Here is a 16,990-nt window from a genome sequence, read left to right on the forward strand (position 1 = left end):
CCCAGCCCTGGCCAAAAACCACAAAAAAAAAAAATAAAAATTCACACACAGATGAAAATGGAAAAACTGCCAATACCTGATTTCTGTCCCCTATTTTTCCAGTATCTTTTGACCCCATGGGGAAAAAAAAATCTAACGTTCAGAACTACCAATAACAGGAAGAAGAGAATTTTTTTTTTGATAATGAAATGTTTTCCCATCATAGTGGACTCTTAAGCACGTTCTCCATGTATGCGGTGCACTAGCTGGATGTCTTTTGGCATAATTGTTACATGTTTGGCATGGATAGCACACAGGTTGGTGTCTTCAAAAAGGCCAGATAGGCCTCACTTGCCTCCTGCAAATCACCAATAGCTGCACTTTGGAAACGCAGATCTGTCTTAAAGTCCTGAGCAATTTCTCACACCAGACGCTGGAAAGGAAGTTTGCGAATCAGAAGTTCAGTGGACTTCTGATAACGTCTTATTTCACGGAGTGCCACAGTACCAGGCCTGTGGCAATGAGGTTTCTTCACCCCTCCAGTAGAGGGCGCACTCTTGCGAGCGGCTTTTGTAGCCAGTTGCTTCCTGGATGCTTTACCGCCGGTGGATTTGCCGGCAGTCTGCTTTGTACCAGCCATGGTATAAAGACCTCCTTACTTACCCCTCTTCTCCTTCGGCTGGAGCTGGGCGAGCTAGAGGCGGTGCTGGCGTTAGACAGCGACGGCTGAATATTAAGGTTATTAAAGATGAAATATCTGATTTCATTAAGTACTGAGTTTGCCAGTTGATACCTCTGACATTTCACTTTGACACTTCTTGTTTTATTTTTATCATGAAGGTAACATCCAACCCACATTTTGGTTTGTGATTATCTTTCAGAATTTTTTTAGAGCAATTTTTGTGAAACCATAAAATATTTGTGTTATTTTGGAATATGAGTTCTGTTATGAAATAAATGCAGCACAGACAGCTCAAAATATCAGTGAAGTCTTTGGGAAGGATGTGGCTAATGAACACAGTGTATGTCGATGGTTTGAGAAATTTTATTCTGGTGATTTTAATCTTGAAAATCTTGACCTGAGACAAAGGTGGATAAGGATGAGCTGAAAGCTACAGTGGGAGTGAAGCCATCAACCTACGTGTGAATTAGCAGCAAGGTCTGACATTACTATCACAGCAGTATTGGACCATTTGAAACAAATAAGCAAGGTAAAGAAGCTGGATAGATGGTTTCTGCATGAATTAAATGAGTATCAGAAGAGAAAACTTGAAACTTGCCTTTCTTTGCTGTCATGACACAAAGGCAAACATTTCTGTACTATGTTGTTATGTGTGATGAAAAATGGACTATTCTTTTTTTTTCTTTTTGTTTTTTTTATTGTTAAATCATAGCTGTGTACATTAGTGCAATCGCCTGTACCCATTCTAAGATGCACCGAAAAATGCACTATTCTTAACAACTGCAGGTGTTTGGCATAATTGCTGGATAAAAATGAAGTGCCAAACACAGCATGAAATTGAACATTCATCAAAGAAAGCTCATGGTGTCTGTTTGGTGGTCCAGCTTTGCAACACCTCCCAGCAGGTTACAGTGGTGTCTGCTGCAGCAACTGGATGGCATGATGAGGACACTGGTGGTTAAGCAGCTGGGACTGGTAACAGGGATGCTGCTCCAACTGCAGAAGCTGGAAATTCTGTCTCATCCACCATCTCCACCTGTCTTGCACCAACTGACCCTTAAACTGCAGAAGTTGGAAATTTCTGTCTAATCCACTGCTTTCCCCAGACCTTGCACCAACTGACCACCACTCCTCCCAGGTTTGGGTTACTTCTTTTTTTTTTTTTTTTGCAGTTTTTGGCCGGGGCTGGATTTGAACCCCCCACCTCCCACATATAGGGCCAGCGCCCTACTTGTTTGAGCCACAGGCGCCACCCTGGGTTACTTCTTGCAGGGGAAAATATTCACCTCTTAACAAACTGTGGAAATTTGCCTTTTGCAATTTTATCACCACTCACTCTCCAGGCTTCTTGGCTGCTAACATAATAAACAAGCTACCATTAGGATGGCAAAACTGTCGATAGTTGAGGTGCAGACTTTGATTAACACTACTGCTTCTTGTTTCAGATACAATAAACTAAACTTACGATTTGAAATCGGACATTTTACATTTAATGACCTCATAAAAGTGGTGAGAACAAGCACCTTCATCTGTTCCTTTTCTAAGCGTGAGGGTAGTTAGTCTTCACTACCAAGTGTGAGGTTTGCTGTTAAGGATATTCCCTTCTGTTCCTACCTTGTTGAATATTTTTTTTTTTTTTTTGTAGAGACAGAGTCTCACTTTATGGCCCTCGGTAGAGTGCCGTGGCCTCACACAGCTCACAGCAACCTCCAACTCCTGGGCTTAAGGCGATTCTCTTGCCTCAGCCTCCCGAGTAGCTGGGACTACAGGCACCCGCCACAACGCCCAGCTATTTTTTGGTTGCAGTTTGGCCGGGGCCGGGTTTGAACCCGCCACCCTCGGTATATGGGGCCGGCGCCTTACCGACTGAGCCATAGGCGCCGCCCCCTTGTTGAATATTTTTGTCATGAAGGGGTACTAAATTTTATTTTATTTTATGTATTTATTTTATTTATTTTTTTGCAGTTTTTGGCCAGGGCTGGGTTTGAACCCGCCACCTCCGGCATATGGGGCTGGCGCCCTCCTCCATTGAGCCACAGGCGCCACCCAGGGGGGTACTAAATTTTATCATGCACTTTTTCTGTGTCTGTTAAGATGAGCACACAGTTTTTGTTATTTATTCTAGCAATAATGGTTCATTTCATGAGATGATTTTCAGATGTTAAACCAACCTTGCATTCCTGGGATAAATGGATAAGGATGGTGTATAACCATTTTTATACATTGTTGGATTCAGTCTGCTAGTAGTTTGTTGAGGATTTTCACATCCACATTATAAAATTTTAGTCCACCATCTTCCTGTCACACCTTTGGTATTCTCTGTTTTGTACATACACACGTGCATGCGTGCACATTTTTTCCCTTAACTCATCTGAGAAATCATTTGAGACATCATGTCCCTAATACTAAGTATCTTGGTGTTTATTTCCTAAGGAGGACATTATTCTGCTCAAGCATAGTCCAGTTGTCAAAATCATGAGATTTAACACTGAGGCCATGATATTGCCTGAGGTACAGTCCATATTCACATTTTACTGTCTGTCCCTACAGCTGTTTTCAGAGCCGGGTATGTGTGTGATTTTGTCTTGTACCTGCTTATCTTTGTTTGTCAACCTGGACATACCTGTGAGAGTTCAGACCAGTTATTTTACTAGATGTTTCTCATGTGGGGCTGGTGTTTCCTCATGATTTGATTCCAGTGATGCAGTTTACACTGACTCTCCTGGAAAAAGGTGTGTCACACTGCTGGTCTCCTTAGCTCTGACCACTTGTTCTGGGAGGTCTCTGCACTCACAGCTGCTGTCCTCTTGCAAATAGTAGGCAGTTTGTGGCAAGATTGGGGCTGAGCCAATATCTGCTGCTGATTTGAGTTAGTGTCAGTTGGTTTTAGCATCCGTTAATGGCTTTCTAACTCCATTAATGTTCCAATGCTTAGTTTTTTAGCTTTCTGTTGTGATAGACCTTTGCCTGACTTGTGTGCACATGCCTATTTTCAGTATGGACTCGTGGCAGCTGGTGACCAGGGTGGGGGTCTAGATGCCACCTCTGTTGTGGGTTTCAGCTCTCAGGCTGTACTGTGCTTGGCCAGGGGGCCTCTGTGAGCGGCTCTTGTGTCCCTGGGCCTTCTCCATGTGGCAGCACACCCATGCTCCCTGCTCACCCACCCCTTCCTGGCCTATGGCACTGTGGGCCCTGTTCAGATGCATCCCGTGTGCCTTTTGTCTCCTTCACTGCTTCTTGCCCTCAGTTGTCTGCTCTCTGATTCTGCTCTGCCTGTTATCTCTTGCTGGCACAGCTGCCTTTCAGGTCCTTAAGCTTTTCCTTCCTCCATTCTTTTTAAATTTCTTCATCCTTGAAGTCTTCTTCAGTCTGTTCTTCCGAATTGGTAATTTCTTCTTTAGTGATATCTGTGCATTATGAATTTCTTGAACTGAACTCTATTTCAACTATTATAATTTTTCACATCATTTTCCTGGGTTTTTTTCCTTGTTCTTGGTTCATATTATTAGTATTTTTTCCATTTTCTAGTTTGTTTTTAGGCTACCTCCTTTGCCTGTGTGTCCTACTAGTTGTGTTGCTCTGTTTGGTTTCTTTCTTTTTTTTTTTTTGGTTCCCCAGGCTACAGCATCATGCCTCACAGCAACCTCAAATTCCTGGGTTCAGGCAGTCCTCCAGCTTCAGCTTCCTTAGTAGCAGGGACTATGGGCACCCACCATGATGCCCAGCTCATTTTTCTGGTTTCCTTATAGAGATGGGATCTCCCTATTGCCAAAGATGATCTAACTCCTGACCTGAGTGATTCTTGCCCCTCGGCCTCCCAGAGTGCTGAGATTATAGGTGTGAGCCACTGCGCCTGGCCTATTTTTTATGGAGTTAAATATCTTACAGGAAATGCTAAGGGGCTTGTCGCCTGTAGCTCAGGAGATAGGGTACCCGCCACTTAACACCAGGGCTGGCAGGTTCGAGCCCAGCCCCCAGCCTGCCAAACAATAATGACAACTACAAAAAAAAAAAAAAAAAAAATGGCCGGGCGTTGTGGCGAGTACTACTACTTGGGAGGCTGAGGCAAGAGAATCACCTTAGCCCAAGAGTTTTAGGTTGCTGTGAGCTGTGATGCCACAGCACTTTACCGAGGGTAACAAAATGAGACTCTGTCTCACACACAAACACACACAAAAAGAAATGTTAGGGGTTTTGTTTATTTTTCAGATGCAACTGGGCTAGGGAGCCTGTTTTCTTGGGTAATGTTAATGCAGAGTGTCCGCTGTCTGTGGTGGGTGACAGGCATCTCCATGGGGGGCTGATGAGGCCTGCCTTGCCACCACATAGCTGTGTCTTTGTAAGCCAAGGCATGGCTGCCCAAACCTTGGTACGCAGACACAGTGCTCCGCCCATGCCTTGCCTTCTGCCCCTTTCTCTTCCAGCCTGAGAATCTGGGCCCTAACAGCGAGGACATTGTGGCTGACAGTGTGCGGGCTATGAGTATCCGCACACTGTATCTGGTTAGCACCGCCATGGATAGGATGAGCGATGTGAGTTCAGGGTACCTCTGGCCTCCCCTCCAGCCTCACCCCCATGCTCCCACTTGGCATTTTCCATGTCCCCCTCCCAACCCTGGGTCCTGGGTGATAGCTGAATTTTGCAATGGTGGCTGGGCAGTGCTCAGAGGCCGTCTTGGCCACAGGAGGGCAAAGCACAGGGTTCCCCCCAGCACTCTGAGCTCAAGTGGGGCCTGTGGCCTTTATGGCTATTGTGTGGAGCTGGGGTGCCCAGGCCCTGCTGGCACTGAGCTGCCTCTGCCTCCAGGTCCTCTGGCCATACCTGCTTGAATTCCTCGTCCCCCTGCGCTTCACCAGAGCCCTGACTCCACTCTGCAGGAGCCTCCTGCATCTGGCACAGAAGAGGCAGGAGGTGGGGGCCGACGCCTTCCTCATCCAGCAGGGTGCCCACGGTGCGCAACAGCCCCCCCACCCCCGTGACCACCAAAGCCATAGCTTTGGCCATCCCACCCCCAAGGGCAGCCAAGCTACCCTTTGAGTAACTGTTTCCTCATCTCTTGTCTCCAGTGAGGCTCCCTTCTCCCTATGCTGTAGCGACGAGACTCCTGGTGAGTGCACTGCCCCACAGGAGGTGCCTCCTGAGGTGGCAGCTGGGCCCCAGGCCCTTCAGAGGATGTAAGGAGTCTCTGTGTCCTAGAGAGGGCATAGCCTTCTCAGTGAGCACACACCAGGCCGGCACTCCTCCATCACTGCATCCCTAGCTTCGGAAGAGACAGGCACAGGTGTGGGCCTGGGCCAAGAGTTGCCTTCTCAGACCCTGCTCCCCCCTCTGTTCCCCTTCAGGTTGTGTCTTCCAGCCCCTACCTGGGGGATGGGCGTGGGGTAGCCTCGCTGCGTCTCCTGAATGCCCTGCATCGTAGCATTCACCCTTTGCTGGGTCAGCAGTGGGAGACAGCCATTCCCCTGCTGCTGGGGTACCTGGATGGTGAGGCCCTGTGGGGTTTATGGAGGGAGGACAGAACTCAGTGGGGGGCGGGGCTTACCAAATACTATTGACCACACTCTTGCCTGGGTAGCATCAGGGCTAGCCCATGTGGCCAGGGTTGGGTAAGTTGGAACAGACCATGTCCACTGTGGTCCTGAACAGCCTGGGCCTTGAAAGGCCTCTTGCTATTCCCTGAGCAGTAGTGGGGAGAGCCCCAGAAGATGAGCGTGGCCTAGCCCAGGGGAAGTATGGGCTCTGAAGACCCCTCGTGTGGCAGGGCATAGGTCCATTGGACAACTGTTGTTTCAGAATATACTGAGGAAACCCTGCCCCAAAAGGAGTGGGAAGAAAAGCTGCTGCTGGTAAGAGACATGAGAGGCTGAGGGTGTGGAGTTGGCGTCTGGGTTGGGTGGGGAGGGTGGGGTGGCAGGTGCTAGGACTGTACCCCCAAGCCTCCGATGGTTACCGCACCTGCCTCACCCTTCTGGTGTGGCTGGAGGAACAACAGGTGCGGGCAGCAGCTCTTGGGCAAGGACCTCTGCCTGTTGCAGACTGCTGGGACCAAGCGTTTAACCTCTAGCAGCCAAGGCCAAACTCCCGGCTACTGGGCCTTCTCTTCTACCCCTGCCTGGCCCAGAGCTGTTCACGCCTCAGGCCTCCCACTCAGCTGACCACACAGGCGTTGCTCTGCTGCTACTGCCCCTGGACTCCTGACAGGGGCCACCCCAAGACCTTCAGGTGGTGACAGGCCAGATCTGAGGCCCTTCTCCAGCCTGCTCCTGAGGGGTGCTCCTTCCCCACAGTTCCTGCGAGACACCCTGGCTGTTGTCTCTGACAACATGTGGGTCTGCCAGCTGAGCCTAGAGATGTGCAGGCAACTGCCCTGTTACAATGGGACGCCCCAGGAGAAGGTAGGCTGCTGGGCCATCCTGGGCCTCATGCTCCAGGTGCCTCTGCCTTCAATCTATGTCATTTGCTATCTGGGTCTGTCTTCTGTGGCTTGGTGGCAGAGGGCTGAGAGACGCGGGAGCCCACTGTCCCTGCCTCTTGCCCCCAGAAGCTGCCAGGCTCTGCCAGTGCGTGCTTGCAGGGGCTCACGCTGTAGCTCCCAACAGCCCCTCCCACATCTGGGTGGCAGTGCTGGGCGCCCCTACACAGGAGCCAGGCACAACCTCATTCTCTGGCTTCATTTCAGCACTTCCTGTACAAATGCATAGGGACCACCCTGGGCATTGCTTCCAGCAAGGACGTGGTGAGAAAACATCTTCAAGAGCTGCTGGAAACAGCCCGATACCAGGAGCAGGCAGACCGTGAGGTGTCCGTCCCTCTCCCTGTGGGCAGTTGGAGGACAGCCATCGCCTCTGTTCTTTCAGGCAGCCAGCACATGCACGAGTGTGTGTGTGGTTGTGTGTGTATGGACATGTATGTCGTGCATGGTGTGTAAACGTGCATAGGTGTATGCAAGGTGCCTCTGCATCTCTGTGTGTCTGGTGTGCACACACATGTGCAGTTGTTGGCATCTGCATGTGCAATGTGTGTACTTGTGTATAACCGTGTATGCGTGGTATACTGTTTCTGCCCACAATGTGTAGCATACATGTGGGTTCATGGTCTGCTGTCTGCATCTGTACCGTCTGCACCATGCACGGTGTGTGTGTGCCGTCTGCACTGTGCACGATGTGTGCGTGTGTGTGCCCTATGCACCATGCACGCTGTGTGTGTGCCCTCTGCACTGTGCACGGTGTGTGCATGTGTGTGCCGTCTGCACCATGCACAGTGTGTGTGTGCCGTCTGCACCTTGCACGGTGTTTGTGCCCTCTGCACTGTGCACGGTGTGTGCGTGTGTGTGCCGTCTGCACTATGCACAGTGTGTGTGTACCGTCTGCACCATGCACGGTGTGTGTGTGCCGTCTGCACTGTGCACGGTGTGTGCGTGTGTGTGCCCTCTGCACCATGCACAGTGTGTGTGTGCCCTCTGCACTGTGCACGGTGTGTGTGTGCCGTCTGCACCGTGCACGGTGTGTGTGCCGTCTGCACTGTGCGTGGTGTGTGCGTGTGTGTGCCATCTGCACCATGCACGGTGTGTGTGTGCCATCTGCACCGTGCACGCTGTGTGTGTGCCCTCTGCACTGTGCACGGTGTGTGCGTGTGTGTGCCGTCTGCACCATGCACGGTGTGTGTGTGCCCTCTGCACTGTGCACGGTGTGTGTGTGTGTGCCCTCTGCACCATGCACAGTGTGTGTGTGCCCTCTGCACTGTGCACGGTGTGTGCGTGTGTGTGCCCTCTGCACCATTCACAGTGTTTGTGTGCCGTCTGCACCGTGCATGGTGTGTGTGTGCCCTCTGCACTGTGCATGGTGTGTGCGTGTGTGTGCCGTCTGCACTGTGCACGGTGTGTGCGTGTGTGTGCCGTCTGCATTGTGCAGTGTGTGTGTGTGTGTGCCGTCTGCACCATGCACGGTGTGTGTGTGCCGCCTGCACTGTGTACAGTGTGTGCGTGTGTGTGCCGTCTGCACCGTGCACGGTGTGTAGGTACTGTCTGCACTGTGCATGGTGTGTGTGCACGCGTGTTCTGTCTGCCCTGTACATGGTGTGCGTGTGATGTCTGGACTGTGCAAGTCGTGTGCCGTCTGCACTGTGCGTGGTGTGTGTGTGAGCTGTATGCACTGTGTAGTGTGTGCGTGTGCCCTCTGCACTATGCGGCGTGTGATGTCTGCACTATGCAGCATGTGCCAGCTGTACTGTGCAGCGTGTGTGTGTGCCATCTGCACTATGCGGTGTGTGCCGTCTGCACTATGCAGTGTGTGCTGTCTGTACTGTGCAGCGTGTGCGTGTGCTGTCTGCAGTATGCAGCGTGTACCAGCTGTACTGTGCAGCGTGTGCGTGTGCCGTCTGCACTATGCAGTGTGTGCTGTCTGTACTGTGCAGGGTGTGCGTGTGCCGTCTGCACTATGCAGTGTGTGCTGTCTGTACTGTGCAGCGTGTGTGTGTGCCGTCTGCAGTATGCAGTGTGTGCCTTTTGCACTATGCAGTGTGTGCTGTCTGTACTGTGCAGCACGCGCGTGTGCCATCTGCAGTATGCAGTGTGCGTGTGTACCATCTGCACATGTGTACAGTGTGCATGTGCTGTCTGCTGTGTGTATACTGTGCATGTGTGTACATGCACTGTATGCATCTGTGCATGTGTACCTATATATGTACACACGTGGGTATTCTGTGTATGTGAGCTGTTCCCTGTACACAGCTCTAGTGTAGGGACAGATTCCTCCTTGTGCAGTGTGAGCACCCCCGTGTGTCCCCCCCAGGGCCTCGCATGTTGCTTTGGGATCTGTGCCAGCTCCCACCTGGAGGATGCCCTGGCTCAGCTGGAAGACTTTGTAAGGTCGGCTGTGTTTAGAAAACCCATCGGCATTTTCAACATTTTTAAGGTACAGAGGTCAGCCTGATGGCTAGGGTGGAGGAGGACTGTCTGGTTTTGTTTCTCAGCCCCTGCTCTATTCTTTAATGTCATGATGAGTTGGGGGGATTCTGCCCCTCTGAGGGCAGCTCTGCCTCTTCACCAGTGTGAGCTCAGGGGGTCCCCTGCGGGTGTGGTGTGGGGCACAAAGCAGACATTAGCCCTTGTATGGGCAGGGTCTGCATGTGTGGACCCCCTCCCCAGGAGAGGGGCAGAAGGCCTTCCAGAACCAAATGCAGCTGGAGCCAGTACAGGGTGACCAGAGACCTTCCTTGGTGGCCAGCGGAGGCTGCACTTTTGTCAAAGCCACTGGCAAAGCTGCCACAGCCAGGGCTGGACCCAGGAGGGGTGGCTTCCTACTGTGGCCCCACCCAGGTGTAGAATGCAGGGCTGGACTTGGCATGGGGCCTCCCAGCCTTTTCTCGTGCACATGTGGTACAGGCCTCAGCTGGGGCGCCCCGGTCTCCCTCCTGCTCACCCACCACGCTGCCCTTTTCCTTCTGCCACTCACTCCCCATAGGGTCCGGCCCTGGTCCTGGCCCTGGCCCCTCCTGCTATCCCTAACAAGGGCCCTGCTCAGGTGGGGCTGTCCGCCAGCTGGGTCACACAGCTGATGACCAGCTCTGGACCTTCCTAAAGGACTTCAGCGAGCCTGAGTTTCCCAGGCTCCGTCTAGTGCATCAGTTGTAATTGCTACTTCCTCTGGCCCCTCAGGATCGAAGTGAGAATGAGGTGGAAAAAGTGAAGAGTGGGCTGATCTTGTGCTACGGGCACGTGGCGGCACGGGCGCCCCGCGAGGGGATGCTGGCCAGGGTGGAGTCAGACATCCTGCCTGGCATGTTCCGGTGCTTCAGCACCAAGGTGGGCGCCATGGCAGTCTGTGCATACAGGGGGCCTTGGGAGCTGCTGACCAGGCTCTCCCATTTTAATTTATTTCACTTTTCATTGTTCAGGTTCTGGGAATAAAGATAGAGACCAAGGTACAGTTGTAGGAACTGAGTGTGAGCTCTCTGCTTCTCTTCTCTCGGCTCTCTGGGCTGGGTTGAGCCTCAGGGGCAGGGCCAGAGGGCAGCTTGCTAGGGCTCCCGCTCCCAGCCTGTGGGAAAATATTCTAGAGCATACCCTCCCCTGTTCCCACTTCCCTTGGAGCAGCCCCTCCTCTGAGGACTGGAACAGGGTCCAGGGCTCTTGCCCTGGCTTGGGCCCTGCCTAGAGGGTGGGCAAGAGGGGAAGTTTTGGCCATCTTTTTGGAGCCAGAGACTGGGCTGAAACCCTGGCCCATGATTGTGACTCTCTGGCTCTGCTCCCTGGCCTTGGGGGCTGCAGTTCTCTACACCCTCGTACCCGCGAGGGACTGACCCATAGCCAGTAACAGTGGCAGGAGGCTCCTCACTGGCCTGTTGAGGCCTCTCACCTCCCTGATTTGCTTCCCTTCTGGCATCTCTGGCACTAACCTGACAAGATCCTGGCTGGGGACATTGGGGCCCCTTGACACTCAGACCCTCCAGCCCTCCTGGGGTTGGATGGAGGGTGGGTCTCTTCTCAGAGATGCTTTTCCCCAGCTGTAGACATGGCAGGGCTGGCCCTGTATGTCCTCAGGACACCTCCCCTCACCACTCTCTGAGCCCACAGGGAAGGTGGCCCCCTGCCTGGAGGGTGGGCCATGTGCCTGGGACAGAGACACGGTGGGACTCTGGACATCCTCTAGGTGGACTTTGACACGTAGAAGGACTGGCCAGAGAGCTTGTCTGAGACAAAGCAGCTGTCTAGCTGTGGCAAGAGGAAAGGGGTGTGTACTGGCTGAGCCCTGGGGCAGTGTCGATGGCCTCCTGTGGCTGGTGTCCCTCCAGGACCCAGCCCTGAAGCTGTGCCTAGTCCGAAGCTCGTGCATGGTCAGCCACGCCATCTGTAGTGCCCAGGCCAGCTCCTTCCACTTCTCCAAGAAAGCAGAGCTGGTGGCACAGATGATGGTGAGTGCCAATGACATGGCTGGTTCCTAGGAGACAGAGAATGGCATCATGGGTGCTGGCAGCAGTGGGTTGGGACAGGGTAGGACCAAAGGGCGAGTGTGTGAACATGGCTTAGGGATGGGGTGTGGGGCCTGTGAGGACAGACCAGAGCTTGAGAGGCTGATGGGAGGAAAGCTGGTACCTCCCCAAGGGCTGAGCCTCCGGCTGCCTTGCCAGGAGCTCATCAGGGCAGAGCCTGCCAATACCTTGAAGACACCCATCCGGAAGGAGGCCATGCTCACCTGTGCTCATCTAGTGTATCCTTCCCAGCTTATGTGGGTACTTTGCTGTGAGGGGTTGCAGCCTTGGGCTCAGAGCCAGCTGAACATGGTGGTGGCTGTGCTGTCCACATAGGCCCAGAGGTTTCTGGGTGGCTGGGCCTGCTACAGGGTCATGGCCTTGGTCCTTAACTTCCAGCTCAGCTCTCTGGAGCCAGCACTAGGGGAGCAGGCCCAGGCGGACGTGATCCAGGGCTGTCTACACAGTGTCATGGCCCTGGTGCCAGAGCCTCAGGGAGAGCACCAGGGCTGTGAGGAGGTATTGCTACATGTCCCTGCTATGTACCCACATCTGTGGGGACAACAGGAAGGCTACTGTGGGCAGGGGGGTCACTGGTGGGGCCGATGGCCTGTCTCTCCTTCCAGGTGCTGTATCTGGACACCATGCGTGCTCTCAAGGACTTGATGATGAGCCTGCTGCAGCGGGATGTGACCCCCAAGGGCCTACAGGTCATGGTCGAGGTGTGCAAGGGAGGGGCTCTGCCCAGCTGCTGCCCTCCACCCCCCCACCCCACCCCAGGGTCTCTGGGTCACCTCACCCACAGGGGTACGCAGAATGGTTTGGTGCTCTCTGCAACTGGGGGGAACTTGGTGAGCAGGTGGGTAGTACCTTCCTGCCAGCAGAGGAAGCATGTAGACACCAGAGGCCTGGACCTGGCTGGGCCTGGAGCCCTCATGGTGAGGGTATGGGGGTCCCCACAGGTGCTCTGTGGGCTCGACTAGAGGGCATCATGGGGGCAGAAGGGCAAGGCAACAGTTGTGCTGCAACTTTTCCCCAGTTACCAGCAACCCACCCACCTTCCAGGAAGTGCCCCTCTAGGCTGGGCAGCCCCCACTCCCAGCTGTACCCCCACTCCTACCTATAACTCCACCCCTACCAGCTCTGAGCCAGACTGGAGGGCGAGTGGCAGGGCTGGGACTGCAGGGGGCCCTGAGGTGGGAGCCATCCTCTGCCTGGCACATGGGCCTGCTCTCCTGGGCTGCCCCTGTAGGCACCTGTATGAAGCCCCCTCCTCCCTAGCACCTGAGCCCATGGATCAAGTCCCCACAGGGCCATGAGCGAGTGCAAGCCCTGGGCCTGAGTGGCTGCCTACTGCAGTACTTCCGGGAGCACCTGCATGTCAGCGTGAGTGCCTAGCCACCAGCCTGCTCTGGGGGCCCTTGGTGTGTGGCCCCACATCCCAGCGTACTCGACCTACCATCCCCTCCCCCTCCTCCTGTTGGTCCTGCCACCTGCACACCCATACTTGCCCTGTGTCCGCCAGGGGGACCAGGTGGACAGAGGCCACATAGGGTCAAGGGAGGAAGCTGAACATGGGCCGCCCTCCTGGCTGCCTCCCCCAGGCCCTGACGCCCTTCCACAACCTGGGCCTCCTTGTCGGCCTCTTCTCTCCACGGTGTGCGGACCCGTGGCCTGCCGCCCGCCAGGAAGCCCTGGGCTGTGTCCATGCCCTGCTCTCCCTCCAGCTGTGCTACGAGGGTGAGCCCTGCAGAGTTTGTCAGGGGCAGAGGGAAAGCACACAGCCCCTGCAGGGAACTGAGTAGGCCTCCATCCAACTTCGCACACCTCCCACCTCTCAGGCTTCTCTCGAGACTACCGTGACGACTCAGCCGAGCAGCTCCTTGCCCTCAAGGATGGCCTCGCACACCTGGACCCGGCCATCCTCTTCCACACCTGCCACAGCGTGGCCCAGGTACTTGCATAGCATTTGTTCAGGGAGGAGGGTCCTGCACTGTCCTGGGCTAAGAGGAGCTTGAAACCAGAGCCTGGGCTCTCCCAGGCTCTGCAGGCACCACCCATACCCACCCCTGGAGGGAATGAGATGCCACTGGCCTGGCTGCCTGCCACCTGCACCCTGAGCCTGTTTGCCAAAGGTGCAGGTTCTTGGGGCCATGGTCTGCAGGGTACGCTGGGCTCTGGTTGTCTAGCTGAGGGGCTGGGGTTGGTCCTGCCTTCGGCGGGTTGAGGGACCTTGTCTACTGCGTTCTAGAGAGAGGATCTGTGTCCTCTCCTGCCATAGTCTTTCATCTCTGCGTCCCGCTTGCCTTCTGATTCTATACTGCCTGGTGTCCACTCTGAGAGGCCCAGCAGGGCTTGGAGGGGTTGAGCTGCTCCCTTCCCAGTTGCTGTTCTCTGATGTGGGGCTGCCTTCTAGAAGCTTTGTCTCCTGTAGAGGAGGGAGGGGTCCCAGGGCTCTTGCTGGGTGGGGGGCTCTGGTGTAGGAAGCAAAGACACTGCCACGGCCAGGTGAGGTGGAGCAGGGGCTGTGGTCTCAGGCAGACCCCTTGGTTCTTGCATTTCTGTGCTCCTGCATGCATATTCCTCTCCCTCTGTGTCCCTCACCCTCCTCCTGCTTGTTAGCTTTAACTTCCTGCCAGTCCCTTCATGCTGAAGAGAGAAGGGGGCCTTTGGGCTCTTGCTGAGCCAGAGGGAGACCCAGTGTCTGTGCTGCTGCAGTGGGCAGGCTGTCCCTCTGACCTGGGGTGCCCAGAGTTACTGCACTGCCTGGCTGGATCCTGCTGTGCCTCGCTGGTCAGGAGGAGCCCTGGGAGGGAGCCAGGACCTCAGGGCCCACAGCTGCACTGTGAGCTCATGGAAGGGGCAGGGGCAGGCTTGGGGCAGGGACAGCTAGAAGAAGGGCAGAGCCCCTGCAGTAAGATGCCTGGAAGGGGTGCTGTGGAGGTACCAGCCTCACCCGCTTCCATTTTCTGGCACCGTCATCCCCTAGGTTATCGCCAAGCGCCTCCCTCCAGACCAGCTCATCAGCCTCTTGCTGACCATGTTTGAGGGCCTGGGAGACCCCGACAAGAACTGCTCCCAGGCCACCTTGGCCATGGTCAACTGCTTGCTGCAGGCTCGGGGCAGCACACTCCTGGAGAAGGTGAGGGCTGGTGTGGCGGGCAGGTGTGCCGGTGGCATTGCAAACATTCTCCACTCTGTAGGTTGCCTCTTCACACTGTTGGTTATTTCTTTGAGGCACAAAAGTTTTTAAGTTGGACCTGGCCCCATTTGCCTTTCTCTCTTTCTTTTCTTCTCCTCCTTCTCTTCATTTTTCTTTTTTCTTTTTTTTTTTTTTTTTGTAGAGACAGAGTCTCACTGTACCGTCCTTGGGTAGAGTGCCGTGGTGTCACACGGCTCACAGCAACCTCTAACTCTTGGGCTTATGTGATTCTCTTGCCTCAGCCTCCCGAGCAGCTGGGACTACAGGCGCCCGCCACAACGCCCGGCTATTTTTTTTTTTGTTGCAGTTTGGTCGGGGCTGGGTTTGAACCCGCCACCCTCGGCATATGGGGCCGGCGCCTACTCACTGAGCCACAGGCGCTGCCCCATTTTTTTTTTTTTCAATATGGACTCTCACTCTGTCACCCAGGCTAGAGTGCAGTGGCCTCATCACAGCTCACTGCAGCTTCAAACTCCTGAGCTCAGGTGATCCCCCCACCTCAGCCTTCCAGGTCGCTGGGACCTGCCACTGTGCCTGACCTAATTTTCTTTGTTGCGTGTGCTTTCATGTTGTGTCCACGAAATCAGTGCTAGATCCATGTCACAAAGTTTTTGCCTTGGTGCTTTCTTCCAAGAGTTTTATGGCCCCAGGTCCCCCATTCTTGGCTTCCCTGCGCAGCCTGGTCCTCAGGGTGCTGCTTTTGCACAGTGGGCTGCTGGGCCATTCCTCCCTAGCTCAGGTCCACGTACACAACACTCCTCACAGTGTGACCAGGGAGCAGGGTTACTCAGGGCCTGGCTGGGACGCGAGGCCTGCTTGCAATAGACACGGCACACATCTCAGCCCCGCCTAGGACTCTGTGCACCAGCTTCCCGTGCCTGGTGGGGTTGTGGGAACCTCTGTTGTCTTCCCTGCCCTGAGAGATGCTGCTAGGGGGACCTCACTGAGACAGACTGATGCTGTTGGACTTTGAGTTTCTCTGACGCTGAATCAAAACGTGGTTGTAGCAAGTGACATGTGACTTCCCCCAGCATGTGATCATGATGCAGCAGAGCCCAAAGGGCCAGGCAGGAGAACAACCATGTATCCCTGACTCCCTGGGGGGGCGGGGTGAAGACAGCGCACCAAGAAGGGGAGGCTCCCTGGGAACACTCGGGTGGGGGCAGAGCAGCTGTGGAAAGACAGCCTGGAAGCGCCACAGGGCACAGAGTCCCCTGTTACCCAGCACTCCCACACCTGGGCCTCCTAATAGAGCTGAAAGCCTTATGCACAAGTATTCAGAGCATTATTCATAATATCCAGAAAGGAAGGGCAGCCAAATGCCATCAGCTTGAGAACGAATAAAGAGAATGTGGCCCACTGTACAAGGGGGTGTTACCTGCCCATAGAAAGGGGTGAAGCACCCACAGCCGCTGCAACACTGATGAAGCTTGAGAACACCGCGCCCCAAAGAAGCCAGGTTCCACCTGGCACCGTGTGACTGCATGTGTGTGATGGTCCGGAGCAGGAAAGTCCACAAAGACAAAAGGCGGCATAGAGGTCAGTGGGGCCCAGGTGTAGCCATGGAGGAGACAGTCTCTATGAGACTGTGCAGTGCTGGGACCACAGCATGCTGAAACCGAGGCTGTGTGCACATGCCCAGGTCAGCTGCCAGGTGTCTGAATTGTGACTCAGTGAAGCCAGGGTGAGTGGCAGCCCAGATCCAGCATGTCAGATGGGAAAAAAACCTCCCTGAGGGCCCCTGAGGTTGAGGGGCATGGCCTGGGAGTGAGCCTGGCACCCCAGGGGGCTGGACGCAGACTCTTATCCTGGCACTAGAAGGACCTTGCCTGCCATTGGGGGCCTTCTGAGAGCTGGGGTGTGACAGTCCTCAGAAATTCTAGCTGAGAAGTTAGTGTGGAAATGGCTTCACCTCCAGGGCCTACCAAACCCAGGAGCCCAGATGCTGTTTTCAAACTTTGTGAAAAGTGTAAACTCACATGCTCACAGGTATACCAATAGGTTCTAATTGTTGAAAAACTAAGTATGCAAAAGAGAAGATAAATAAACCCACTCAGATAATTAGAAAGATAAATTTCTGCTAAGTCGAGTCATAGGAACAGGTGCAACACAGAGAAGCAAAATACAAAGAGACACAAATGATGACAAAGCACATCTGT

General features: G+C 54.2%; 1 protein-coding gene across 20 annotated transcripts in view; it reads left to right on the forward strand.

Moving 5' to 3' along the window:
* MROH1 (maestro heat like repeat family member 1) overlaps window positions 1-16,990 on the forward strand; it is a 72,906-nt gene that overhangs the window by 43,447 nt on the left and 12,469 nt on the right. For 18 of the 20 annotated variants that reach the window (XM_053558293.1, XM_053558302.1, XM_053558285.1 and 15 more), the window contains 18 exons: window positions 5,086-5,193; window positions 5,468-5,612; window positions 5,728-5,768; window positions 6,004-6,145; window positions 6,455-6,507; window positions 6,949-7,056; window positions 7,341-7,460; window positions 9,451-9,573; window positions 10,317-10,463; window positions 10,556-10,582; window positions 11,453-11,572; window positions 11,789-11,868; window positions 12,034-12,148; window positions 12,256-12,351; window positions 12,911-13,015; window positions 13,234-13,369; window positions 13,471-13,583; window positions 14,619-14,771. In XM_053558293.1, coding sequence (XP_053414268.1) covers window positions 5,086-5,193; window positions 5,468-5,612; window positions 5,728-5,768; window positions 6,004-6,145; window positions 6,455-6,507; window positions 6,949-7,056; window positions 7,341-7,460; window positions 9,451-9,573; window positions 10,317-10,463; window positions 10,556-10,582; window positions 11,453-11,572; window positions 11,789-11,868; window positions 12,034-12,148; window positions 12,256-12,351; window positions 12,911-13,015; window positions 13,234-13,369; window positions 13,471-13,583; window positions 14,619-14,771 — 1,932 coding nt within the window. The remainder of the gene's footprint in view (window positions 1-5,085; window positions 5,194-5,467; window positions 5,613-5,727; window positions 5,769-6,003; window positions 6,146-6,454; window positions 6,508-6,948; window positions 7,057-7,340; window positions 7,461-9,450; window positions 9,574-10,316; window positions 10,464-10,555; window positions 10,583-11,452; window positions 11,573-11,788; window positions 11,869-12,033; window positions 12,149-12,255; window positions 12,352-12,910; window positions 13,016-13,233; window positions 13,370-13,470; window positions 13,584-14,618; window positions 14,772-16,990) is intronic. The other 2 variants (XM_053558297.1, XM_053558298.1) reach the window with 1 other exon arrangement.

This window comes from Nycticebus coucang, chromosome 13 (genome assembly GCF_027406575.1).
Source record: "Nycticebus coucang isolate mNycCou1 chromosome 13, mNycCou1.pri, whole genome shotgun sequence".
In the NCBI taxonomy this organism is placed as follows: Eukaryota; Metazoa; Chordata; class Mammalia; order Primates; family Lorisidae; genus Nycticebus; species Nycticebus coucang.